The sequence below is a fragment of the Naumovozyma dairenensis genome, chromosome 6, assembly GCF_000227115.2.
Source record: "Naumovozyma dairenensis CBS 421 chromosome 6, complete genome".
Classification (NCBI taxonomy): Eukaryota; Fungi; Ascomycota; class Saccharomycetes; order Saccharomycetales; family Saccharomycetaceae; genus Naumovozyma; species Naumovozyma dairenensis.
This window is the reverse complement of record NC_016484.1, coordinates 1,006,229-1,034,071: the sequence shown is the minus strand read 5'-3', so window position 1 is coordinate 1,034,071 and position 27,843 is coordinate 1,006,229. Positions and strand designations below refer to the sequence as shown.

Genomic DNA, 27,843 nt, shown 5'->3' with positions numbered 1-27,843 from the left:
CAGTGCGTTCATTTTATTTATTTATTTATTTATACAGTCTATATAATTGGTTTGGCTTGAATACTTATAAATCAATTGCTTTAGTTCTTGTTCTCTTATGTTTCTTTTATTTTGATTGAGTCTTCTCTAACGTTCGATATATCTGTTTCTGCGGATGGAGCCTCCGCATATGCTAGCACTTCTGCATTTTGGGTTTTATTACTTACGGATGGTAGTTCACTGTTGGTATTCTGGCTCTGTTTTTCAGTTACATCTTCAACGTTCCCTTCTTTACTATGATTATCGTAGCTTTCGATTATGTCTACACTATTAGTACCTTCGTCGTTACTTTCATCTTGCAGTTCTTCTTCAGACGTCTCAGATTCCAAGGATTCCTTTGGAGTTCCAAATTTTGAGTCTGCGCTGGAATCTGAAACTGATCCAGAAGTTGATGTTGCTTCTTTATCTTCATTTTGTTCTTCCTTATTTTGTAATGTGGTGTTCCCTGTTGCTTCTACATCCGCTGCTAGTTCCGCATCGGTGTTCTCGTCACCTAGGTTTCTCGTAGCTAAAGGCATATCTTGAGCAATGTATTCAGCTGTCATATCGATGGTGGTAAATTCTTCATCTTGGGTGAATACTTCTGGCCCAACCTTGGTAGATACGGAATCATCTACCGACCATATACCAATATGCGCCCAATGTAGAATAGAACGAAGCTTACATAATTGTAACCATGCCCTTTGAATATTTGTTGTCGGTTGACCAATGTTTTCAATGGGGCTGTTTGTATTATTATTATTGTGGTTGCCATGAGGCTCGACTCTTGCTGCTGTTATTTTAGATGAGTGGGTTCTTCCCAGACCAGCCATAAAACTCATTCTTTTGGACTTCTTATTTTCACTCTTTGGAGTAGCAGCAATATTTTTTTTTGATCCATTCGTATTTGTTGTTGTCACTTCAGAAAATTTGGAAGAACCGTATTTGGATATTGCGCTCAATGGAACTTTCTCTAAATTCCATATATCTGTCTTTAATGACCTTAGGAAAGCAAAAATCTCACAAGTTTGTCTAATTTTGAATAAACACCAATGACATAATGGATAAGTGTTCGCTATAATTAAAGTACCATCATCCTGCGTCGTTTGAGTTTTCAATAAGTACATTCTTGCATGTTCAATTATGTCATTCCTTTCCTCTCCACAGAAAGCACATGGATCACGTACGGCGACGGGTGGAGAACTTGAAGGGAACTTGAACATCTTGGGTACTTTTCTTTGAGCATCAGCTTCTTCTTGTGTATTCATTCCAAGTGGTGGTGTAGTATGACCCATTTGATACATTTCATTGATACCACTTAAGGGTTCCACTATCACTAGCCCCTCCATCATTGTTGATAGTAATGTTTTCTTAACTAGCCAACCTAATCCGTTAGCGTTATCTATTTTCAATACAGGGCTAATTTCATCGGTAATTAATCTTCTTATTAACTTTGAATCAGATGAGGTATCCTTTATTGACTTACAATGCGGTATTACTGCAATGAACTTTAAGAATTCCTCATACAGTGATAAGTCGTATCTAATGGATGAAATATTAGGTGAATATATGATCCCGTTATTCATTGGTTGTTGTGAGAACGAAGAGGATGTTCTTGTTGTTACTTTATCTAACGATGCGCCTGATATAGTTGCAGAGTCTGGGAGTATCATTGAATATCTATTATTTTCAGTTTCAACGTTTTGAAGCACCTTCTTTAGACTTTTCAATTGTAAAGTCAGGGTCTCTAATAGATTATCCTTTTCACGTAATTGCCCCATTAACCTTGAATTTAATATTTCCTTCGCGTGTGCTTCTTTCCTTGCGTCAGCAACCATATTATTGGCCTCATCGAATAATGTTGCTGTCAAATCCTCCACTTCTTTGCTCAATTTCTCTACTTCTATTTCAGCAGATTCACGAAGTTTAATTTCCCTCGTTAATCGTTCACGTAACTTGTTAACTTCTTCCGTCCTCGCGGTCAATGATTGTTCCAATTCAATAGATTTCTTCTCTAGCATGTGCGATTGCTCTAAACTTTTTTTCTGTGATGTAATTGTACGATTGGCTTGATTTAATTTTTCTTCTAAATCGGATTGTTTCCCTATACTTTCAATCAATTGAGTCGACAGGGAACTCACTTGGATCGATATCCTCTTGGATTCCTCAGACGTTTCTGGCATTATTGTATATTTTACTAGGTATTACTACTATTCCTGGAATACCGTGAAATTGGAAAAACTTCAATTTCTAGTAATAAATAAATTTAGTATAAAAGTCAACAGCAGTTCCTGAATTCAATGGGAGTGTACAGCTACAAGTTAACTTAATGAAAGCCTTTCCACTTTCAATGCTTCCCTTACCTTAACCAGTCGATTCTTATCTTTATGTTTAGATTTGTTATGATTATTTTCGTTTATGGCTCACCATCAGTACACCGCACCATAGAAGAACAACCATAAAGTGTCAGTTTCAACTGCTACGACACAGATCAATTTGAGAGGAACAACTAGACATTTTTAAAAGTCTCTTTTAGAGGTATTTGATCAGGAACGATGCATGTTGTAAATGCTCCTATTTGCAATGCAACTTCTATCTCAATAGCAAATATACGATGTTGTGATTTTGTACCAGAGTAAAACACTTTTTCAATACTTCAGCTATCGTACAAAAAAATCTTTTTAACGTAACCCAGTTTTGGAAATGAGGTACTGCCGGTTGAGCTGATAATTTGAAATAAGGAATTTATGTTTAGTTGTAATAGCGCACCTGAATGCCAGTAAATATTGGTACTCATTACAAACCGTGCAACTGTTATGAATGTCCTTTAATCTAACCAGCTCGGTCACATTTGTTGCTAATATTATGGAAAAAAAGGCGTACATTTCCTAATATCAATTCAGTCGCAGAGGAAGTAGCTTTGTTTAATTATTGAAAATAAGTTTCTCTTTTCCAATACAAACTCTTACTTGGCTTCATTTTGGCGTTCTTAATATTCTTGAACCTAATGGGAGCCTAGTAGCTACCAACGTGTGTAAAATGTATCGTAAAAGAACCATATTAGTAGAATAATGGAGCTAAGATGCAAAAATTTAAGAACGTAAACACTACTATGAAATCGTGAAGGTCAAATGGGCTTTCTATCAACCATTATATTCTATTTGAGTATCATCATTATTATGGTTTATTATAAATCTTACATTATATCTATCGATCATTATATATAGGTGTTTGTATCCCAACAAACGATTTTCAGAACTATTCGTCATTATCATTAGAATTGTGGTCATCAACTCCTTTAACATCGTCTTTATTTAAAGATACATCAGTGGTAGTTGCAGGTTGTTCCAGTGAAGTTGTCTCAGTATCAGCACTACCCGGAGGTATAATTGTTGTCTCTGTGGGTGTATTTTCGGAATCTGTCTCATTATTATTCATATTTTCATTAGTATTAACTATCGTTTCATCTTCTCCAACAAACTGTAATTTTCCAGACACGAATTCGTTGGTAGTTCTCCTCCTTCTCGCACGAAGTCTTTCTTTATGTTCATTTAATAATGAGTGACGTTTCGTTGGGCTATGAGACCCAGTCAACTGAATTAGCAATGCCTGAGCTCTGTTACCTATCTCTTCTTCCTCCTCATCAACGTTCATTGATATTTCGTTTTTAATTGGTGAAGAGTTATGTCTAGTGGGAGAAGAAACATCAAGTTCAGATTCTAAAGTGGTATTTGCCATGTCTACTGTGGTTGCCATCGGTTTTTTCGCATCAGGTGAGTATATAATAGAGTCATCCTCGGTGTCGATATCTTTCAAAATGTTAGAAGTAGATTCACCCATCAATTTTTTTCTAACTAATGCTCTCTTACGAGCAGAAGATGGGTCTGTTTTATTGGTTGGAGTTACATTCTTCAATTGTTCCAATAATGTATCCATAATTGCACGTCCATCACCAGGTCCATCTTCATCATCTTTAGTACCATCTGTACCAGAGTTAACCCTCGAAATTTCAGCTTCCTGTGCTTTCCTTTGTTGTTCTTCAACCATTTTTTTGTGTCTTTCATAAACTTTTTCTTCTTCCTCTAATCTTAAGTTTTGCGTTTGTGCTTTCTTATATTCGGTAATGAAGTCAGCAAACTTCTTGAAGAAAGAATTTTTTGCAAATTTATCGCCTGAATCTTCTCCATATATTTGCATTAATCTTAAAAATTCCATAATTGTAAGCTTCACTTCATCACCAAGTAATTCACCTTTCTTCCTTGCATCCGGTAACGAAGGTAGTACCTTCGCCAATACTCTATCAAAAGGATGAAATTTGGAAGAATCACTCAAATTACCTATTTCAATAGAACGTTCCACATTTACAATCGATTGTGAAAACTCTTTACAGTCATCTACTAATTGTTCAATTGAAATCTTGACGACATCTAAAACTGGTTCTAATTCAACTAAAAATTTGTTGAAGGCCGGATAATTGGTTCTAACAATTTTTTCTACATAATTTAAGAAAGTCATAGTATTTGTAGAATCCTTAATGAATGTCAAACGTTGTAAAGTTGCTAATTTAAAACCTTGTGCTTGTTTGGAGGTATCATTCATATAGTTACCAACTGCTAAGATAACACCGAAGACATTTTTCAAGTTTTCTGATTCTTGAAGAGAACTAACTGCCCTATCGACTTTCCTTAATTTTGTTAACAACTCGTTGTATTCTTTTTCGAATGTAGTAATAACTTTTAACGCTCTCATACGAGAGCCCCAGTATGATTGAAGGTTAACCATTAATTGTAAATATATTTGATCAGCTCTTTGTAATTCATTCGGATTTTTTTCAGGAGGTTTTGCATCTTCAACATTCTTAATACCTTCCCAATCTTGCATATATGGGGCATAATTCCTAGCCAAATTTACTGAAACATCAACGATTTCAGGTCTGGACAAAAATTCTATTACACTTGGAGTTTGCAAGAAATCTCTGTCACATTTAAGAATCTTTGTAATAAGGTCTGGCACATCTAATGAAGCATACATATGCAGATTGATACCAAATTGTTGTGAAACATCGTGAGATAAGAAGGTAATTTTCTGTAAATCTTTTTTCTGTTTCGATGCCAACGATTTTATTTCTCTTGCTGCAAAGGCATTTTCTAGTTCAGATAATACACCCTTTTCATATAAATCATCAGCAAATTGTTCAGCTTTATTGGCTCTCCAAATTGAATTGTCAGTTGCCTCGACTTTTTCCCAATGTAATTGTTTTAATTTCTTATGAGGACGAGGATAATTTTCGAATAATGATGGAGATTGTGGTAACAGTGGTGAAGAAAGTACTTTCTTTGGACCATTTGTTGGTAACATGGGAGGAGCGGGGGGAGGTGGAGGTGGAGGAGGAGGAGGAGCTGGCGACGATAGTGCCGGAGATGACGCACTTTGTTTCAAAGGCTCAGTATCGGCTAATTTTGGAATATTTGAATTGAATCCAAATAGACCCAATGGAGGAGGAGGAGGCGGTGGAGGTGGTGGAGGGGGCACAGGTGATACAGAGGTCTTTGAAATATTTGTATTAGCTGTTGACCTATCTTCTTCTTCACTGCGCCCTTCTAATATGGCAGGAAGCGGAGGTGCAGGTGGAGGAGCTGCAACCGCTGATTTTTCTTCAGCGTTAAAGCCTATCTTTTCTGTAGGTTCAGTTGTAGATATAACTGTATCATTTTCTTCTCTGTCAATCTTATCATTAGAAAGTACAGCGTTTCGAAAACTATGCTCAGTAACTGGTTCTGTAGTGTTTTCCAGTACGTTTTCAGTTGCAGTTTCAGACTTTCCGCCGGAGGTTACATCGACCACCTTGGTAGTCGTTGAGAGGCCAGAGGAAGGTGGAACGACTTTGCCGCTCAACTCTTCCAAAAATTGTGGAGTAATGTTATTTTTCCTCACACGATTAATGAAATCATATTGTGAAGCTTTTACTGGGCGATCTCTTTGTGGTGATGATGGATTATTCTGTCCCATTGCATATTTTTGAGATAATGCTTCCAAAAACGATCCAGCAGCTGATGACGTTGATTGTGCTGAAATTTCACTTTGCCTGTCGCGCGACTTGATATCATCAATTTCTTCTTCATCGGAAGAAGATGATGAAGAGGAAGATGAACTTGATGATGATGAGGAAGAAGAGGATTCTGAAAAGGTGGATTTATTGGACGAATCCTTTAAATTCTTTTCATTTAATTTCGCTTGTGCATCCAATAATTGTTCAGTTATTCTATTCAATTCGTCTAACTTTATTTGATATGCATTAGGATCTAAGCTTGAATATTCTGTAGATTTATCACCTGAATTGTCAATACCTGTTGTTTTTTCTGATATATCATCAATGTTGAAGTTTATTCCAAAGTCTTTGTATTTCGTTTCCAATTCTTTCAAACGTTGTAAGGCTGTTGAACGTTTCTCATTAAATAGTTCATTGACACGCTCTTCAACGTTAAATTTTGATATATCATTTGATTCGTTTTGAATATTGGCCAATGTTTGTCGCAGTTCGTTCAATTTTTTTATCTTATCATCTTCTTCTTTTTTTTCATTCTTATTTTGCTTCTTCTGTTTTAGCTTTTTGATCTTTGGTGCAGGTTCAAGTTTCTTTTTTTCAAATTCTGCAAAATTGGTCATTTCTAATTCCCTTGCCTCATTTTCAATATCCTCCATTTGCATCCTTAATGCCTTTAGTCTTTTATTTGGTTGTACAGTCATACCAAAACTTTTAGAATCCATAGTGAAATCCTTTTTCGTACGGTTTAAACCTTCTTGAAGTACTTTTTGAATATTTTGTTTCTTGGAGGATTCAAATGAACCAGGAATTCGTTTATGTTTTTTAGAGGATTTCTTCTCTATCTCCCCTTTGTCTGATCTAGCGTTCAATATGGTCAACATCTTACGTAATTCTACTTCTTGTTCATGTTTCTCCAACAAATGTTTCTTTTTCAAATCTTCTAATTCTGCTTGTAATTGTTCGGTAATTCTTTGATTTTTGGCAAACATTCTATCTCGTTGTCTAAGTTCATCTTGTAATTGGCCCACCAACCCATGTTCTGCATTTTTAAGTTTTTGACTCAGTAAGTCTATTTCAGCTTGTGATTCTTCAAGTTTTTTAGTTAAAGTTCTACTCTCTAGGATTGATCGCCTTGCTACTTCATCTGTCTGCATTGCATCATATAGTCTCTGTATTGCCATATTCATTGTAGATTCTTGATCAGTAGATGCCACACTTACGTTGGTCACTAATGAATCCATCAATTTCAATTGTTTGGATAGTTGTGTTGCATCTTGTTTATCTTCAATTAGTTGAGAACTTGATAAAAAAAGATGTTGCACTAAGGAGATCAGTAATTTTTCATTTTCTGTCCCTTTACATGCATCCCAAAGATTTTTCACTAATGATGTTGGATCATGTAAATTGATGTTTGCGTTCTTGTTACTTAATTCCAATAATTTATTTATATCATCCAGTTTACTATTTTCATATACGTCAATTTGTTCTATAACTTTTTCATAATGTAATGATTTAATTTGATTCATTATTCTGACAATACCACAATACTCCAGTTTATTTCTTAATAGCATTCTTTGATTAATATTGTCTGAACATAAACAGAGATGATTAATGAATATCATGGACCATTGACAATATTCCAAAGTTGCATTCTCACCACCTGAGTTTTTATAATCATCTGATGCACCAACAAAGGATCCCATCTTACCTCTCCCGTCTAGACTATGTTCCACAGCAAATAACCAAGCTCTTGTAACTTTTAAATTACTATCTAAAGTTAAAGGACCGAAATATTCACCAAATTTTTTCAAATTATGTGCCATATGAAGATTCTGTCCAATTTTAAATTTTTGATCCAATACATTCAAAATGACTTTAAATCTTTCCGGATTCTTCTTATTAAGCATACAAACAAATATTTCCGTTGCCATTTTCCTAGTTGATAAAGTTGTAGAGAATAATCCTCTTGCTATAGTTTGTGCCATCAATTCATGTTTTGTAAATTCTCGAAGACCTTGTGATAACATTGATAAAACTCTGAAACATTTAAAGAATGAATTTTCCTTTTCTAATAATTGAGAAGTCAATTTCTCATTCGGTGTAGTCTTGTAAATGGATTTCATAAGGACGTTAGCCATTGCTATATGTCCCTGATGTTCGATGAATGCATCAACCCAATCTAGTTGTTCTGTTCTTAATGTGACCCATAAATCTTTCATTTCTTCAGAGGTTAATGTATCTGATATAATTTTCTTTACGTATTCTATTGGTAATCGGTTTGTCTTATCTGTGAGGGTAGTATTACTTGAATTAGAATGAGAATTTGAATAAACTTCAGTTGTAGATTTGGGTTGACTTATATTTGATGCACTCCTTTTGGAAGGTTTATTATTATATTGTTTGTAATTATTCGTAGTTGTTTGGGTTGATGCTGATAAAGACGATGATGGACTTTCAAAATTATTCAAGTTTGATTTTGGAGAGATCATATTATTACTTTTCGAAGGTGATCCAAGTATCAGGTGATTGTTGTAATTATTATTATTATTATTATTGTTATCTGGACCGATTGAATGGCTTGCTTTTGCGCCCTTCGATTTGAATTTTTTCCATTCATTTTGTAAATCTTGCTTGACTATTAACCATTTTTTCCCTATATCGTAACTCATTAATTCATCTTGTTTTGTACCCGGAAGAGATTGTAAGATATTTCTTTTTATCATTATTTCTTGATATAGATATTCAATCTCTGAAGGATCTGTGGGCATTTCTAAATTAAGTTTTCCATCATGGGTCATGAATTTGGACAAATTAGAGTATGAACCTTGTGAGAGAACGCTTACAGCAGAACTTTGATTTGTATACTGTCGATCAAGCTTATACCCTGTGACGGAGGGATTCGTTTGTGATGATGCTCTTCTTGATGAATAAGAATATTTTGAAGATGATTGAATTGATTGTGACCTCGAATGATCCGGTATATTTTTGCTATTAATATATTGTGATAAGTTCTGGGTATTTAAAGTGGTATTTTTTATCAGTGGTTTTATTTCATTTGAAGAATGCAATGAAGACGTAGAACCTTGCGGTATACTTTCTCTCTTCACTTGAGAAGGCTCAGAACTATTTGAGGTTCTGGGACTTGTGTTATTGCTAGAGCCGGTAGAATTGGTGGCAAATCGTTTCAAATTCTGGAATAAATTGGATCCTGAAGTCGTGGCATTATTTTTGGTACCTTGCTCCTGGTTAGCATTATGTTTATTGCTCGAATTTCTTAGCATTATTATGGAATATCAATATATTTTATATTCCGGTCCAAGAGTAAATTATGCCTTCGATACAAATAAATATGGAAACAAGTGTATATTGACGCTATTTTTGTTGATGCCAAAACCCTGAAATGGCGGAGTATACTTTCAAATGTACTTGACTTGACCGGTTTCACTTGCTTATATCGTGTAGCTATACTGACTCAATGTTCCTCTCTCTTTGTTTCCCTGTGAATCAGAACACTCTTAGTGCTTGCAATAAATGTAGCTTGTCTGGCGTTATAGGTACTATGTAGTTTACGTTAACATAATGGAGCTAAACTAACTGTGCGTCTTCTACAATACGTTTACCCTTTGATTGACAAAGACAAAGACAGAGGCAGACAGAGGCAGACAGAAAGAAATTGGAGGACTTACAAACACAAACCGCGCTCCTTTTGTCCATCCGTCAGTCCGCCCGCGGGTCGGTTCCCGTAGAAAAATCCAGTTTGAGGTTGTCATCCCGGGTAATACTATCGCCTTATTCATCTTACATTGTAGTGGGAATGATGGGAATGACAGTAATTCTTCTTCCTATTGACAAGCTTTATATTAGAAATCTGTATATTAATGTTTCAGTTTCTTCTAGGAAGCTTTGACTTTGGGTGTTTTCACCCAAGAAAAGACTCTTTAAAATATCTTGTTTTACTGCTTTATAGGATAGTGCAGTGTGAGGTTGGTTTAGTTGCTATAAGTCACACCTAGATTTATAGACTTGGGGATGGGAGAGTATAAGCTAAATAGTAGTTGTATCCTGATCTTAGATACCTTTGATGGTCACCTTATTATCCTCTGCCTATTAATTAAAATAAGTAACTGAAACCAAACCAATATATTATGCGTGAATGTACTAATAGAAAGATAAGCCTGAACTATCAATAAGAAGTAATTTACAGTAAGAGTACAAATGTCACTGTCACGTTCTGAATAGATGTCAATATATTGATATATATGGTACATATATGTCGATTTGCTAAAAGGACATTGATTTACAGACACACAATAGTGTCGTAACGTACGTACAGTAGATATGCCGAGACGACAAGGAGAAAAGTAAGATCTTCACGATGAGATATTATAGAGAAATAAAATATATAAGAGATATATTGTTATATGTCTATGTTATGTATAGTACTCTTTAGCAAATGCTAAAAGAGGAGGCCTGGTTATACCTTGAAAAAAGTGTTAGTAACATTGCTACACATATTTTTCCCAATTTAACTGATCCACAGGACAGTTATGACCTATTTCCAACACAATATGTATTGCATTTTAATATATAAATATTCATGAATTCAAAACCAAAACTGCTGCTCTTTGAAAATATTTCTTACTACTTAAATAGCATAACCAATCGAAAAAAAAACTACCATAATAAAATAAAATATTATGCCCAGCACTGACAGACAGAATGGACTATTGAATAGATAGAAAAACAGATATATATCAACTTGGAAATCAAAAATAAGAAACGTATCTCACAGGATATTATGCACTAAAAAAATTGTTATTTATTACAGTTGTGATTTTCTGGCCCTTGATGCATAATAAACATGATATTGAAAATATAAGCCATCGAGACGTCCTCACCTGTCCCTGATGTATCCACTGCTCCGAGTGATCTGGTGCATACGCTATTGATAGTAAAGGGTTGAATTTTCTCAAGATCCCGACAGGAATGAATCAGAAAGAAAAAACATTCTCCGATGGTGTAATAGAGGTTGATTTTATAAAACTGATCGTCCAGGCGATTCTCGTGAAAAGGCTGTATAGAATGTTACTTCCCATATCTTCGTCTTTCCTTGGTATGGGATAATTTCCGATCATTTAATAATAACTACCTAGGTAGGAATGAGCATACATTTACAATAAAGGCAGTGGTATACTTCAGCGTTGGTATTTTATACCCAACTATTAGTCAAAGTTTCGCCCATTTATTAGTATACTCTATAGACGCATACATTCCCTACCGCCCTGTACTGTACTTCCATAGTATAATTTGGCACAATTTTACTGAATATTACATCAGCAAACAAACAATACACAGTTAAAGAATCAGTTATCTACGGTCTAGTACATAAGGATGTTCATCGAGGTAACAATCAGGATTCTGTAAGAAAATCAAATGGAAAGTGTATAAATAACATGCTAGTCTCGAGGAAGAACTACATTTTCGAAATAGATTCTGTATACCATTTTCTACTACTCTTAGCTTTAGGAGGATTTGGATAATTACATATCAAGTCAACAAGAAACCAAGAAAAAGCAAAAGTTACAATCATGTAAACAGTCAAAAATGACAGATTTTAACAGCGTCAAAAAGTTTTAATTATTTTCGCTCATCTAGATCGTAAATCTTTCAATGGATCCCTTTTAGACGCTACCATTAAGAAATTCAGATCTCAAGGCCGTGAAGTCAAAGTGTCAGATTTTTACAGGATGAATTGGAAATCAGAATCAGAGAATATGACTTCCCTGAAACTCATGAAAAAGGAAGAAGACTAAAGATCGTAAGCGGATCCTCAACTGCGTACCAAAATCACAAATTGACTTCAGATGTCATCGCTGAACAAGAAAAATTGGAAAGGGCTGATATAGTCATCTTCCATTGCCATTGTGGTAGGCTAATCTTCCTGCTATCTTGAAGGGTTCGGTTGATCGTGTCTTTAGTGCTGGGTTAGCATAGCAGCTTCGTAAAAGATATGGTGATGGCTCCTTTGCTGGTAAGAAGGGAATGCCGATGGTCTCCGTCAATGGGACCGAGATTCCATATCCTGCCACCCAGGTGTAAATGGTCCAATTGAAGATATTTTTTCCCCATTAATCACCGGAAGTTATTTTATACAGGGATGAGTGTCTTGCCACCATTCATTACATTTTCAGCCAACTTTATAGCTGATGATAAGTTCCCTCCTATTTTAGAACGTTTGTATGATCATCTGGGAGGCATTGGTTCTTTGAAACCAATCGCATAAAGAAAGCAAGTTGAGGATTATGATCCAAAGACAAAATTATTGAAGAAAGAAATTGCGGAGGCAACCAACGAAAAGGGATTCTGTGCTGATTTAGCACTAGAGCCACGGGGGGTCTATTTGTTCATTTACCTGAGAGTTATCAGAACATCTTGAGTATTGTTGTTGTTGTTGTTGTTCATAATGTAGTTGTTGATGTTAATGTTGATGATGTGCATTGCCTATTTAATAGTTATTTAATAGTGTATATTGTTGATTCACTATATCTATTTGTTGTTAGCTGGTTTTTCCTTTGTTTATGTACATATTCAAGGCGAATCTTTCTATCTTCTACCTTATTACAATATCCACGTATATATGCCACACCGCGGTTCAAGGGATTGATCCGGGCTATACATATTCACACATACAAGAAGTACGTAAGGAACTATCTTTAGTTTTATTTCATTAGTTTATTGTGAATCACTTACCAAGAGGCAAACAGATGTACAATTATATATTTGTTTAACCTTCAAAACATTTAAACTCTCAAGCAGATGAAAAATATGGGCTATTATCCACTTAAATACTATATGTACAGATAACAAGACATTTGAGACATATTGTACTAAAAAGCTGTCATGAAACACTTAATATGGCACTACTATTAAGCTCGCATGGAACACTGAAGAAAATGGATGGGTTTGGATTAGGATTGGGTTGAAGATTTTCACTGGGGATTAGAAAAAGGTAGGGTAGGCCCAAAATCCCTTAGGGTAGACCAAAAATCCTATCCGTCCCAGGCCTGACACCTAGACACAGTATGACATGGGAAGGGGAGAATATTTTTTACCCCCCCCCCCCCAAAATATAGGCCAACCGTTTCTAACACTCAGATGAAAATACCTACCAAGGTCGCCCCCCCCCCCCCCGGGCCGGACCCAATTAGAGGCCTTCTAGCCCGGCTTCTATGGCCCCAAATTTTAATCCAACCCACCCCCCTACCCAACTTCTGCCATGTCTGGACGCAGTACCCACATGTCATATGTCATACATGCATATTTGCGTTGTTATGCGCCGGATTAGGGGTAAGGGCCCAAATAAGAAAAATAACGGTCAATACCTAATTGTAAAAAACAAAATTTTCATCTATCGAAAATAATATAGGGGCAATATCAAGCTTAAAAAACTCCCGAAAAGAATACACTCATGCGAAAAAATTTGGCCCATCAGCAGTAAAAGCTTCAAGATAGATAATAATATATACACTATAAATAATAGAAGACTGAGAGTAGAATCAAACTCCAAAAACTGTATCAATAAAGATATCATTGTCAGGGAAATTGGAATATAAAATATTTATCAGAAGTAGGCTTTCAGTCGTCTCGTCTGCAAGAATATGAGGTTTTGCCCGTAAAATCTTCCTGCAGTTGAAAAACTTCTCTCACTATTAACAGAAGTTACGCCAAATGATAGAAATATTTTCTGGATGACAGGCCATAGTTCCCATTTTTTTATGTTACTGTAGATAACTCACTCTAGTCCACTGTATTTACACTGTGTCACGGTATATTTTACAATTCGGACCTAGCATTAAAAAGGTTATGTAATGTAGGTGTAATAATAATAAACTCAAAATAAACAAACTCTGTAAAATTTTATAGTATTTTTTTGGCGACCAAGATGGAAGGGTTAACGAATCTGAAAACTTTTCCCCGTTAAATTTGGAAAAATAGCTACGGCTATTTGTGGGCGATTTCGGCGCGTAACAACGCTAAAGCATATGGTATTTTACGTACTTTCATCTAAAAAATTGACACAAGTGACACAAAATTGGAAACAATGTGACACAAATTCGCGGCCCTATGAGTATAAAAGGAGGCACAAGCATGCCCATTCAGTTGATATCTTCTGTTCCATTATTTTTGTAAACCATACCACTAAGAAAAACAACAACAACTATTATGACAGAAGATATCAACTGAATGGGCATCCTTGTGTCTCCTTTTTCTAATTTAAACTAAAAAAAATAATAGAGTTGAAATATCAATTAATAATAAATCATTTTTATTTCTGGTTTAACCTTTTAAACTTTTGAGTAAATCAGCAATTGTGTCGCTTAACCCGGCGGACACTGCCGCACTACAGGCGCTTCCAGTTGTTAGCACCTGTTGGTAATTTTCGTGGAACTGCGGTCCCCGCTTAATGTACCAATTGCGCAGACAATCAGAGATTAACGCTAATACAAAAAAAGGATGGTGGTAATGTTTTCACTAGTTGTCTTTCCTTGGAAAAGTTTGCATCCAAGAAAGATTTCTAAGATTACCTTTTCTCCGATAGCAACACTAAGCCGCTCTTTTCTCGCTCTTTCAGCGACTTCTATCTCAGTATTGTTTACTTCAGTCATATTTAAAATTTTTGTTTTCGTTTTTTTTTTTGTATCATAGTCAACAACAATAACGAAACAAAAGATATAAACTGGATGGGAATTCCTATACCTCATTTTATACGTTTATACTGACTGGGTGGCGAATTTGTTTTAATTTGAGTTTCAAATCGATTGTTAATTTTTCTCCCCTAATTTTTTATATGAAAATAAAATACCATATACACATATATATGACCTACAGTAAAATCTTATCTAGTAGAATCCCAATGTTCGGTAAACTCAACTGGCAATTTTACCGTTGCCTTTTGAATACGAAATACCATTATTACGAAAGGGATATAACGTAATAAATATTAAGTATAATTACAAATGGAAAAGTATTATAGATAAAATAAACAAAAACTGGATAAGAATAGTTTGCATTAGGAAGGAAACATTAGATCAGAAAAAAAGGAGATAATAAGAGGAATGTGTCATGGCTTGGGGTGAAATGAAGATATCGTAATAATAACAAAAATTATTACTATTAGTAAGACCTTAAAGTACGTAAACAAAAAAAGGATTAATTGGTTTTTCTAACACCAGAAATCCCTAAACTCTACGCCAGATTGGACCATTTCTTAATTTCCCACGATATTCATCTTCTTCTTGTTTAATAATTTCTTCATCGAAAATATTTCTATGAGATATTAAATCAATATCTTTAGCTTTAATAAAAATAGTCCAGTTTTTAGTATATATCTTGTAACCAAAGTATAACGCCAATAAGATTGGCATAGCCAAATAATTTTCAAATAAGTTCTTTGTTTCCAATTTACCATCACCAATAGGAGCAATAACAACCCAAAACTGAGCAATTAAAATGCATATCGTCATAATAGCAGCGTAACTTGATCCCCAAACACCCACTTGAGATTTGAAACCTAATTCTCCAGTAGGTTTACTTTGAACATGCACTGCTCTTCTGAATCTAACATGAGAGACACAAATAACAAACCGGCTTGGATACGGTGTAATAATGCTAACATAAATTACTTCTACCAGTAATGCTAGGCTACTGCGATTTAAATCACCCCTAGCATCGCTTTTATAGAGATATGACATTGAAATGTAAACAAACAAAAAGCAACACCAAAAATATATAGATAGCACCTAAGGTCAAAGTAAGTGATTCATAGTACTTGGAGTTTTAATACTCCAGCCAATAACTCCCCATAGCAAGCCTTCCTCTGCCCTGACGTGCAAAGGGCCACTTGCTATATATTGTAGACGCTCTTAAATAATATAATTATGCTATTCTGATATCACATCGAACACTCCTTCAGTATGAGGGCATTTTTAGTTACATAAAACTGTACTTCTTACAAACAGTAGTCCATTTTTCTGACTAATACTATCCTTTTACAAAAGTTTAGGACAGATATATTGAATATTATTAATCTTATTCAAGCTACAAAATCCCAGAATTTACCCCATAGATTTGCGGGTGTGGTATCTTGCCATACTCTATCCTCTATTTCTCTTCTATCCTTGTCAATGTCGATATCTACTAATTTCCAAACATAACGACATTTAAACCATAGTTGGAAACTTCCCCAGAAAATAAAGAAAAGGAAAACTGATATATACGATGCGAAAAAGTTTAGAACATCAAATTTTGGTGCAAAGGCTGTAAACCCTTGGAAAAAAATAATAATGATCATCACAATTGTGGCATAATATGCTAAATATGGCATAAATTTTGCTTTAAATGGAAGATCATTTCTAGAAATACCACGGGATTGTAAACATTGCATGAACCTTATATGTGCAAAGGATATTAATAACCAGGAGAAAAACCCTGCAACACCAACTACGTTCAACAACCATTGAAAGGCCTCATCACCACCAGTTGATGTTTCCATAAATGCTAATGCACCAAATAAAGACGTGAATACCACAGCAAAAACTGGAACACCACTCTTTGTAGTTTTCGCAAATAATTTGGGACCAGTCCCATTCTTGGCTAATCCAAATAATAGTCTTGAACCGATATATACATTACTATTACCTGCCGATATAATAGTTACTAAAATTACTCCATTAAAAATATGTGGAAGAATTTTAGTTCCGGAATTTTCAATTGCAATAATAAATGGGGAAGACGACACATAAGAATTTTCACTTTTCAATTTCACATCATCATAAGGCACCAATAATCCAATGAAAAACAACGACAGTATATAAAACACTAAAATTCTGAAAACTACCTTTCTAATTGCTTTTGGAACAGTTTGTCTTGGATTAGCAGCTTCACCGGCAGTAATACCTACCAACTCAGTTCCTTGAAAAGTAAATGCGGCATTAATTAAACTGGAAGCCCATCCTAAAAATCTTGCTTCAGCAATATTACTTGAAATAATTCCTGTACCCCAGGGACCTGGGTTCCTCCAATACCTGAATCCAACAGGACCAGTTTTACCTGCTCCACAAACTATACAAAAACAATATATTATGAACCCTAAGATAGCATTTACTTTCAAAAATGCAATCCAAAATTCAATTTCACCATAAATTCTAACAGGAAATAAATTTGAGATAGTTAATATTACCCAAAATATTGAAATCCATGCAGGTAAAGGTACAGCAAAAGTCCAGAATTGAATAATTTGGCCCACGACAGATAATTCCAAGGCGAAAGTCATTGCCCAAGAAAACCAATACATGTAACCATTTGCAGCACCCAATGCAGGTGATAGAAACCGATGTGAAAAAATGGTAAATGAAGCAGTGACGGGGATAAAAGTTGCCATTTCCCCTAATGATTGAGTTACTGAATAAACCACGGTCCCTAAGAAAAGGTAAGCTATTAAAGAACCAACTGGTCCTGAAATCATTAATGGATTAGCAATACCAAGGAATAATCCTGTACCTATGGTTCCACCGAGGGCAATCATTGCAATATGACGTTTACTAAGGTCTCTTTTAACTTCATGATATTCATCTTTTTCATTTTCAGACACATTTTCTTTTGAAGGTGTTGTCGTAGGGGTATTCTTGTCTTCATTCCCTTGCAAATCATGCTGTTCCAACGATTCTGTACTTTTTATTACTATTTTAGATTTACCTTCTAATGTTTCTTCGGTATTAATATCTAAAATTGACATATCAGCTGGTCCTCTGTGATAATAAAATAATTATTCTTGTCTTTACAGATACTTCAACCTTGTCATTGATGCAAGCATAAACGTTTATGATGTGTTCACGTATACATGTTGTAAAAAAAACGATGCTTATTGTACCGTACTTTATTATGTGTAATATTTAAAAGGTAGTGGTCCCCTAATTTTTCTATTCGCGTTATGCCATCTAAAAGTTTACAAAAGCTCTAGGTAGTATGTAACTAATGGACTTTTTAGTACCACCGTTGTCATCGGCGGCAACAGGATCCTCGTGTGTATGTATATTTAGAATTACTGTACATTCCCAAGATAATGTATATATAAAAAACAAGCTTCTTAATTCACCCTATCTTCTTTAGTATGTATGGCTTTGTGCAATTTCTTCGGAAGAATGTGTCACTCGATTACATACATGAAGTAAGGCTGAATGACACATTATTTATCCTTCCACTTTTCTTGTTGTTACCGCAACGATTTAAAGCCGTTCGTAATCAAATACGGCCTTTTCTTTGCGGAAACAAGAAAAGCAATGAAGTCAAAATTTTCCACTGTAAAATGTTTTTGACGGGGACAGCTTTTTGTTTCCCTTGGAAACTCTCCGTCACCGAACTCCTCTTCGTATTCCTCTCGGAAAATATTGTGATTCCGTCCACGTGCTAAATTAGACATTATATATGCGAGGTACGGATGGACAGTGAGGAAATAATTTTACTTGGCCTTTTTTCTTCTATTCGGAATTAGACGGAAGATTAGGTGTAATTCTTTTACAAAAGAAAAGGAGCATGCGGGGAATGGCGATTGTTAAGAATATTAATTTTGATAAAAAAAAAGTAACCCTAGATCCAGAGTAAGGGTTTTTAGAAGCTCCGCGTTTAAAATCGGTTAAAGTTACTTAATTCTTTAAAAACATACTCTCTGTATCTACAGGTGGTGGACCGTACAACTCTATACGCACATATATATATATATATATATTTGTATGTTGAACCAAAACTACAGGTTACAGGATAATAGAAAATAACTTTCAAGTTTCTCAAAAAAGAGGTTTACGTCTACACCTGTTTACTCGCGTGGAATATTTCATGTAAATAAAAGCTACTAAGTGGCAACACCTCTTTCCTATCGACAGCTCCATATTGCCTTGTACTTTAAACTTATAACTAAATATGTATGCTTACTAAAGAGAAAAAAACAACTTAACAGGCTATAAAACTAGTTAGTCCGAGTTTTCGGACTTGTTGCAAACTAAATAGTCATTTTTACTGTATCCACTACGATGACAAATCCATAAACAAATTGCAACACAATATAGTAGAAACTCAAAAGAATGTCCGATTGTTATCTTTACAGGTAAGTTGTATTGCAACTCTTAAGACTTTGTACCTGAATATACAGAGAGGTGCCATTGTGCATGTCCACAATTTCATACGTACAACCTTTCAAGCAAGAATATTTATGCACAAGTGAGTGTGTCCGAATTAAAAAATGAGTCTTAGAACTACAATAAAAGGTTCTTGATACTGTATTAATACAACCTTCACACCCTAACTTTTTTTTGGTTAATCTCTTGGCAAAAAAAGCAATAGTCATAGCGGCTCATTATTGTTGCTTATTATTCAACTTCCTCCAACTATCTCAATAACTGACACTTTACGTACTCTACCCATGTGTAACATTTAATTAGGTTTCCCTAGGGTGACACCCAATTTTTCCACCAAAAAAAGAAGACCCCCATTCCCAAATGCATGTTACCCTCCGGCCACCGCCTTTCTTGTTTGCTTGTTGCAGTTGTCGAGAAGCGAGAAGTGTGACTGACTAATTTGAAAAGTTTCACAAAGTACACATCGCGCTCAGAAGAGACCGCACGACGCTGAACGAAAAGTGAAAAATTAAAATCCCAAGGAAAAATTTACAATATTTTTGGAATGAAAATTCCCTTCCCTCCTATAAAACAAAGCTGAACTCTTCAATAATTACTGATAATGGTCTCAGTGAAAACCTCTTTCAAACCTGTTTAGATAAACTTTAAAAAGTGACCAACCAACTCTCAGTACTCATCGCTAGATATACAATCGACAATCGTTGTCATCCATCTGCCGTTGATCTCGTTACCAAATTCGTACCTGTTTCGCTCTGTATACTATTTTACTGAAGAAAACAAACAAAAGCCAAGAACTTCTTTTAAACAACACACAAGAAAGGAAAGGAAAAACGCCACACTTCCTTTAATAATATAAATTACACAAACAAAATAAAAATGTCGAGATTCAGAAATCTGATATCGTCAAACTCCGAAGAGAAGGATACTTCCGAAATACATAGCATCGAAGAAGGAAACAACGTCTATGAAAATGGTATTGAAACCATAAACGATGAAAAGATAGTCTTCGATAAAAAGAAACTAGCTCACACAAACCAATTTAATGCAGATATAAATTCCATAACTCATTCCCTAACAAGATCAAGGATAGCCACTCATCATGAAGATGATCAAGAAGAAGAAGCAGAAGAAGCTCAATATCATGATACTCAAGTTAAAAGAGCATTAAAGCAACGTCATCTTGGTATGATCGCTTTGGGTGGTACCATTGGTACTGGTCTATTCATAGGTATTGCTACTCCATTAACTAATTCAGGTCCAGTAGGATCATTAATAGCATATCTGTTTATGGGTTCAATCATTTATTTCATTACACAATCTTTAGGGGAAATGGCAACTTTTATCCCTGTTACTTCATCTATTACAGTTTTCTCAAAGAGATTCCTATCTCCTGCATTTGGGGTTGCAAATGGGTATATGTATTGGTTTAATTGGGCTATTACATTTGCTGTGGAGATCTCAGTCGTGGGTCAAGTTATTGAATATTGGACTGATAAAGTTCCATTAGCTGCTTGGATCGCTATCTTTTGGGTCCTTATAACTTTGTTGAATTTCTTCCCTGTTAAAGTTTACGGTGAAATTGAATTTTGGATCGCTTTCATTAAAGTTCTCGCCATTATGGGTTACCTATTATATGCTCTAATTATTGTATGTGGTGGTTCCAGTCAAGGTCCAATTGGGTTCCGTTATTGGAGAAATCCTGGTCCATGGGGGCCTGGTATTATATCGAAGGATGTTAACACAGGTAGATTTCTAGGTTGGGTTTCTTCTTTAATTAATGCTGCTTTCACTTATCAAGGCACTGAATTAGTCGGTATCACCGCTGGTGAAGCTGCTAATCCAAGAAAGACTGTTCCAAGAGCTATTAACAAGGTTGTTTTCAGAATTGCTTTGTTCTATATCATGTCATTATTCTTTATCGGTATGTTAGTTCCTTACAATGATGAACGTTTAGCAAGTACTTCTGCTGTTATTGCTTCTTCTCCATTCGTTATCTCTATTCAAAATGCTGGTACTAAAGTTTTACCAGATATCTTTAATGCCATTGTTATGATCACTATTATTTCCGCAGCAAACTCAAACGTCTATGTGGGTTCCCGTGTCTTGTATGCCTTAGCTTTATCTGGTAATGCTCCAAAACAATTCGCATTTGTCACAAGATACGGTGTTCCATACTTAGGTGTCATTGTTACTTCAGCTTTGGGTCTATTAGCTTTCTTAGTCGTTAATAACAATGCTAATACTGCTTTCAACTGGTTAATCAATATCTCCACTTTAGCTGGGTTATGTGCTTGGTTATTTATTTCCATTTCTCATATCAGATTCATGCAAGCTTTGAAATTCCGTGGTATCTCTAGAGATGATTTACCATTTAAGGCTAAATTGATGCCATTTGGTGCTTATTATGCAACATTCTTCGTCACTGTTATCATTTTCATTCAAGGGTTCCAAGCTTTCTCTCCTCATTGGGATACTACTGCGTTCTTCACTTCATATATTTCATTGATCATCCTAGCTGTCTTATTCATTGGTTGTCAAATATTCTACAGATGTAGATTCTTCTGGAGAGTAGAGGACATTGATATTGACAGTGATAGAAGAGAAATAGAAGCTGTCATTTGGGAAGATGATGAACCAAAGACCCTATGGGATAAGTTCTGGGCAGCCGTTGCATAATCAATCATAAGGAAAAAAATAAGGAAATACAAAAAACGAAAAAACAAAAAAATTAATAATATTAATATATTGTAATAATATAATAATAATAACAGTAAACAATTTTAAGTCTTATCTATTCTAATTCTACCATCATTTCAACAAGATCATATATACATGTATATTACTAAATACTTCTCAAGCCAATGAACTCATTTTTACGACTCTTTCTGTAAACGGTTTTTTATTCAATATGTAAAATAGTACTCAAAGTACTTTAATCTACTTTCTCAAATAAAGAAAAGTCATTGATCAAGGTAAGAGAGTAGGAACAATGGACACAACTCAAACCAAACGAACCTCCACTTCATCTATCACGATATTTGCGTTTGTATTATCTTATACTACGTAGTGGTATATATATCAACAAGATAGAAAGACGTGTTGTATGTACATCGCGTAACACGAGACCGTTGAAAGTTGGGCAATTTGGGCACTGAAACATTATTTTTATATATAGTGCGAATTTCTGCAAATAACAACAGCTCAGCTATTTATGTACAAACGTGCATAATAATGCATTGTACAGGGAAACTCCAGGATTAGTTCGAGTTGAACGCTACTAAAGAGAACAGATACCAAACCGGGAATCTAACAATCATATCTAACCTTCACAGAGAAACGCCAAGCATATCCATTTTTACAAGTGAAGGACGCAGACTATTGAAAGTTAGATCAAAACAAAATTTATAGATCCAAAAAACATTGGTTGGTGAAAAAATTAGAAAGGATTTTGGAACGGAATGAGTAAAGAGAATGCTAAGAAGTCCTCTTCATTAACTCTATTAGAGAATGAAAAATTATTACAAAGGATCGATTCACCGAATTTCACCCTTTACAATTGCATCGAATTGCTTTGTAGATGCTCAAATAACATTGGGATTCATTATTACTTATGTCAGAGATTGTTGACTTTCCCTCACGCTGAATTACAATTTTATATCCCACAATTGGTGCAGATTCTGTTAACTATAGAAACTGAATCGATGGCTTTGGAAGACCTCATTATGAAACTGAAAAATGAAAACCCACATTTCGCATTATTGACATTCTGGCAATTACAAGCATTATTGACAGATTTATCAACAGATCCGGCATCATACGGGTTCCAAGTTGCAAGAAGAGTACTTAATAACTTACAAGCTTCATTATTTAATACAACTATAACGGAAGATGACGTGAAACCAACAAAGATGCATGAAAATATTGCACCTGCTCTTGTATCAGTTTCAATGATGATGTCTTCCATTGCCATACCACAATTGAGTGAAATGACTAAACCACTAGTGGAATCGCAGGGGAAAAGGCAAAAATCATATGTCTTTAAAGTCGCACGAAACGCCATTAAAGATTTTACAAGAAACATTACATTAAAGAATACAGGACGTAACAGGTCATCATCATCTGAACATTCAACTAGAACTAGAACCAAAAATAAAACCCAAACAGAAAATACATTTATCAGACCGTCATCGTCTGTCGATATAGTGGATTCCACAATGACTAAAGAAGATATGGCTTTCAAAAAACATAAAGATACAGAAGAACATTCATTAGATTTTGATATGATTGATGACGTTGGGTCTCAAGTATTTGAAGACAGAATATCTTCCTCAATTAAAATGCCCAAAAGGAAATCTAAAATGTTGGATAATTCCTTCGTTCATAGAACATATGATGAACGTTCTATCACAGATATTACTAAAAGTGTACAACATAATCCGAACTTCGATGCTCTTACGTCCCATGAAGAAATTAATGAAAGTCCTCTTCAAAATTACGATCAATTTACAAATTCCATGCCTGATTTACATAGACCCACAAGAACATCTACATCCTTTAGTCAAAGACGCCCAATAACTAGAACCAATACCCAACCAACTAGACATAATGGATCGAACTCCATGAGACCGTCAATCAATGGTCGTAGTCCATCATTACTTGACATTTCTAAAATCTCAACAACTAAAAAGATTAAATTGTTAAAATCAAATTATTTCCGTTGTGAAACACAATTTGCCATCGCATTAGAATCTATTTCTCAACGGCTTGCACAAGTACCAACAGAAGCAAGATTAAGTTCATTACGTGCTGAATTATCACTAATGAATAGAGACCTTCCAGCAGAAGTTGATATTCCAACATTATTACCTCCAAATAAAAAGGGGAAATTACATAAATTGGTAGTTATAACTGCAAATGAGGCACAAGTATTAAATTCAGCTGAAAAGGTTCCATATTTATTATTCATCGAATATTTAAGAGATGAATTTGATTTCGACCCTACAACAGATGAAAATGAAAATTTCTTAAAACATGGTGCCAATAAGGGTAATTTACTTTTCGATTTGAATTATTTAAGTAATAAAAATAGTAGTAAAGATGATTTGATTACTTTGGTTCCAACATTTAATGAAAGTAATGGAAGAACGGGAAGTAATTTAAGTTATGTCGTATCTGATCTAGACAATGATAATGATGATACTAGCATATTGAGAACTCCATCGGATGTATCCCTGGCGGAATCCATTTCTTCAACAAACAATAACAATAATAACAATAACACAAATTATGACAACAACAACAACAACAACAACAACGGCAACAACACTTTTAGCATGAATGCATCAAAAGAAATGGATTTAGGTGACATGTCCATGATTAGAGTGAAAAATCAAACTGATGCAGAAGCATTCAGAACATCTGTTGTATTGAAAAGTGCAGCTAAAGTGCCTATAATACCAAGAGATTCACAAGATAGGAATCCAGCTTTGAAGTTTTCAAATAATTTTGATGCGTTAATAACTAATAAAAGAAGTACTTCAAAGGAATTCCATACTCAAACTGATGAATTGGCTGATCAAATGCGTATTTCTGCATTAATGTTAAATCAATTAGAGAATTCTCCACAAGAATATTCTGCTACAACCAATCAAATTCGTGATGAAATTATCGCATCTATGAAGGAAGTGCAAGATAAATTTGGTTATAACGATTTAGAAGCTATACATGGTGCCGCGGGTGAACGTAAATTGAAAAATGATTTGTTGACAGGTGGTATTGATACATCTTACCTTGGTGAAGATTGGAATACCAAAAAGGAACGAATTCGTAAGACATCTGAATATGGACATTTGGAAAATTGGGATTTATGTTCTGTTATTGCCAAGTCAGGTGATGATTTAAGGCAAGAAGCGTTTGCATGTCAAATGATTCAAGCTATGGCACAAATTTGGGCCAAAGAGAAAGTTAACGTATGGGTTAAAAAGATGAAGATTTTAATTACAAGCGCAACAACTGGTCTTGTTGAAACTATTACGAATGCTGTTTCTGTTCATAGTATTAAAAAATCCTTAACGAAGAAAATGGTCAGCGATGGTGAATTAGATGAAAAAACTGGTATTGCTACTCTTAAGGATCATTATGTTCGTGCATTTGGTGATCCAAATGGGTTCAAGTTCAAACGTGCACAAGATAACTTTGCCTCGTCATTAGCTGCATATTCTGTTATTTGTTATCTTTTACAAGTGAAAGATAGACATAATGGTAATATTATGATTGATAATGAAGGTCATGTTGTACATATTGATTTTGGATTTATGTTATCTAACTCACCTGGTTCCGTTGGATTTGAAGCAGCACCTTTTAAATTAACTTATGAATATGTTGAATTGCTGGGTGGTGTCGAAGGTGCTCCATACAAGAAATTTGTCAATTCAACAAAAGCTGCTTATAGAGCATTAAGGAAATATTCCGATCAAATTGTTTCTATGTGTGAAATCATGCAAAAGGACAACATGCAGCCATGTTTCCAAGCAGGTGAACAAACTAGTGTCCAATTGGAGCAAAGATTTTATCTTCATATACCAGATGAAGAGATTGATGATTTTGCCGAGAATTTCTTAATTGGAAAATCATTAGGTAGTATATACACGAGAGGATACGATCAATTCCAATTATTAACTCAAGGTATTTACAGTTGAGAGGAACAGAAGAGAGAGAGCTCTTTTCTCACGTCTTATTTTAACAAATTTATAATAATTAACATCAGCAAACTGCATTTCATACTGACTCAAGAATAAATAACTACTTGTACAGTTGAACATTAAAATTAATTGTTCCTAAAACAGGAAGCAATTTTTGGGATACCCACATACATATATTTAATATAATAATATAATATTTTTTAAAAAAAAATAATAAAATCCAATTTGATTCTATGCTTTCCTTTGGATTAGGAGTTTAAATGATCATATCATCTGAGACATAGTGTATATACAAATACCTATTATTATCTACGTAATGCTGCGAATCTTTTCTTTAATTCATCTAATTCATCAGTTTTTTCGACTTTTTTCTTATTATGGACGATTTTCACTTCTTTTTTGATATCTTCAGCTATTTTCAGTTTTTTTTCTGCAGTCTCACTAGTTTGTCTTGGTTTTCGAATTGTTATTGGATGTTTTTCATCTGTTGATATATTTTCATCATTATCCATTGCTACGATAGGTTTCCCATTGATTTTTTCTTTTACGTTGCCTCCATCCCCATCATCATTATTATCATCATCAGTCTTCTCGTTATCGTTACTCTGTGTTTCAGATTCAGATTCAGAATCTGTCAACAAACTATATGGAACGTCATATGTGATTGCAATTTCCTTCAAATATAATATGACCAAATCTTCCTTCGGTAAAGCAGGGGAACATTTCCCCAATACTTTTTCAGGAACACCAACATGATCTTCTCTAATAACTTTCAAGAATTCTTGACCAAATTTCAAAGTCAACAATTCCGCCATTTGATTCAATTCCTTTACTTCAGGCACATATAATGTAGAAAATACAATTGCTCTTACAGCTTCATTAATACCATCTTCAATATGATTTGAAATCAAATCCACTTCATCCGTAATGTCATTCAATATATTAACTCTTGCATGTAACAATTCACAATACAGTTCCAATATTTCTAATAATTCCATATGAATATCATTATTAATTAAGTTTTCCACACGATATTGTGCCTTTGTTTCTTTAGAATCAGATAATAATTTGGCAACTAACCTTCGATCTTGTTTAGCGAGGGCTTGTTGTTTCTCTTGTGCATATCTTAACCTTTGGATACACATTTTCAGACATGTTTTCAATCTAATCTGTGTGTAATATTATTATTAATGTAATAAATCAGAGGATATTATGTAAATCGTCACAGTTAGTAGAAGAGTTTGGTTCATCGTAGTTGTTGTTGATTCCAAAATAAGGGCTTCCCTTGTTTTCGATAGAAAAGGAAAAAACAAAGACATACAGTAAAGGGGATCTTTTGTTGTACCATAATAACTTTCAACTTATTCTTTATCAATGGATAGAAAATATATATGGATATCCTTATTTTTCTTGTTGTGGATTTCTAACTTCTGCTACTCCTGTTTCTCAGGTCCATATATCTTATATAAACTTGTATACTGCAAGAATTTCAGATATTATTAACATTAATGTTTCGCGAACTGGAAATAGAATACATAAACTACATATGAGGGAAGAACATGAATGTTCACAATCACGACAGATATGTGAGAATGAATGAATGAATGAATGAATGAATGAATGAATGAATTAATGAATTAATGATTGGGCATCTTGAGGCCTCTAGTACGAGCAGATTATTTATATGGAAGGTAAAGTTTTATTCTCATATTTAGTTTTTTCGTAAGTGAAATAGACATAGATTAACTAATTGATTAATTCATTATTATCATATATTCAGAAGACATAAGTACATAAATACATAAATATACATATACTCGTTTCATTTTTTTTGCGCGATATTAAGATTATTATGTAATATACATGACAAAAAGTGTTTAATGAGAAA

General features: G+C 34.5%; 7 protein-coding genes across 7 annotated transcripts; 2 read left to right on the top strand and 5 right to left on the bottom strand.

Moving 5' to 3' along the window:
- Positions 1-95: 95 nt before the first annotated feature.
- Positions 96-2,201, bottom strand: SEC2 (guanine nucleotide exchange factor SEC2; the record flags this gene model as incomplete). Its single annotated transcript, XM_003670936.1, has 1 exon — positions 96-2,201. One exon carries the CDS (start codon positions 2,199-2,201, stop codon positions 96-98), a length of 2,106 nt encoding a protein of 701 aa, XP_003670984.1.
- A 1,075-nt stretch (positions 2,202-3,276) lies between these two features.
- Positions 3,277-9,345, bottom strand: BNI1 (formin BNI1; the record flags this gene model as incomplete). Its single annotated transcript, XM_003670935.1, has 1 exon — positions 3,277-9,345. The coding sequence occupies one exon, from the start codon at positions 9,343-9,345 to the stop codon at positions 3,277-3,279; it is 6,069 nt and encodes a 2,022-aa protein (XP_003670983.1).
- A 5,958-nt stretch (positions 9,346-15,303) lies between these two features.
- On the bottom strand, positions 15,304-15,816 carry NDAI0F04210 (uncharacterized protein; the record flags this gene model as incomplete). Its single annotated transcript, XM_003670934.1, has 1 exon — positions 15,304-15,816. One exon carries the CDS (start codon positions 15,814-15,816, stop codon positions 15,304-15,306), a length of 513 nt encoding a protein of 170 aa, XP_003670982.1.
- Positions 15,817-16,157: 341 nt separating this feature from the next.
- On the bottom strand, positions 16,158-17,858 carry NDAI0F04200 (amino acid permease; the record flags this gene model as incomplete). The annotated part of the gene is made up of 1 exon (XM_003670933.1): positions 16,158-17,858. One exon carries the CDS (start codon positions 17,856-17,858, stop codon positions 16,158-16,160), a length of 1,701 nt encoding a protein of 566 aa, XP_003670981.1.
- Positions 17,859-20,130: 2,272 nt separating this feature from the next.
- On the top strand, positions 20,131-21,930 carry LYP1 (lysine permease; the record flags this gene model as incomplete). The annotated part of the gene is made up of 1 exon (XM_003670932.1): positions 20,131-21,930. The coding sequence occupies one exon, from the start codon at positions 20,131-20,133 to the stop codon at positions 21,928-21,930; it is 1,800 nt and encodes a 599-aa protein (XP_003670980.1).
- A 782-nt stretch (positions 21,931-22,712) lies between these two features.
- Positions 22,713-25,952, top strand: PIK1 (1-phosphatidylinositol 4-kinase; the record flags this gene model as incomplete). Its single annotated transcript, XM_003670931.1, has 1 exon — positions 22,713-25,952. One exon carries the CDS (start codon positions 22,713-22,715, stop codon positions 25,950-25,952), a length of 3,240 nt encoding a protein of 1,079 aa, XP_003670979.1.
- Positions 25,953-26,260: 308 nt separating this feature from the next.
- IST1 (Ist1p) lies at positions 26,261-27,303 on the bottom strand (the record flags this gene model as incomplete). The annotated part of the gene is made up of 2 exons (XM_003670930.1): positions 26,261-27,124; positions 27,277-27,303. 2 exons carry the CDS (start codon positions 27,301-27,303, stop codon positions 26,261-26,263), a joined length of 891 nt encoding a protein of 296 aa, XP_003670978.1.
- Positions 27,304-27,843: the final 540 nt, after the last annotated feature.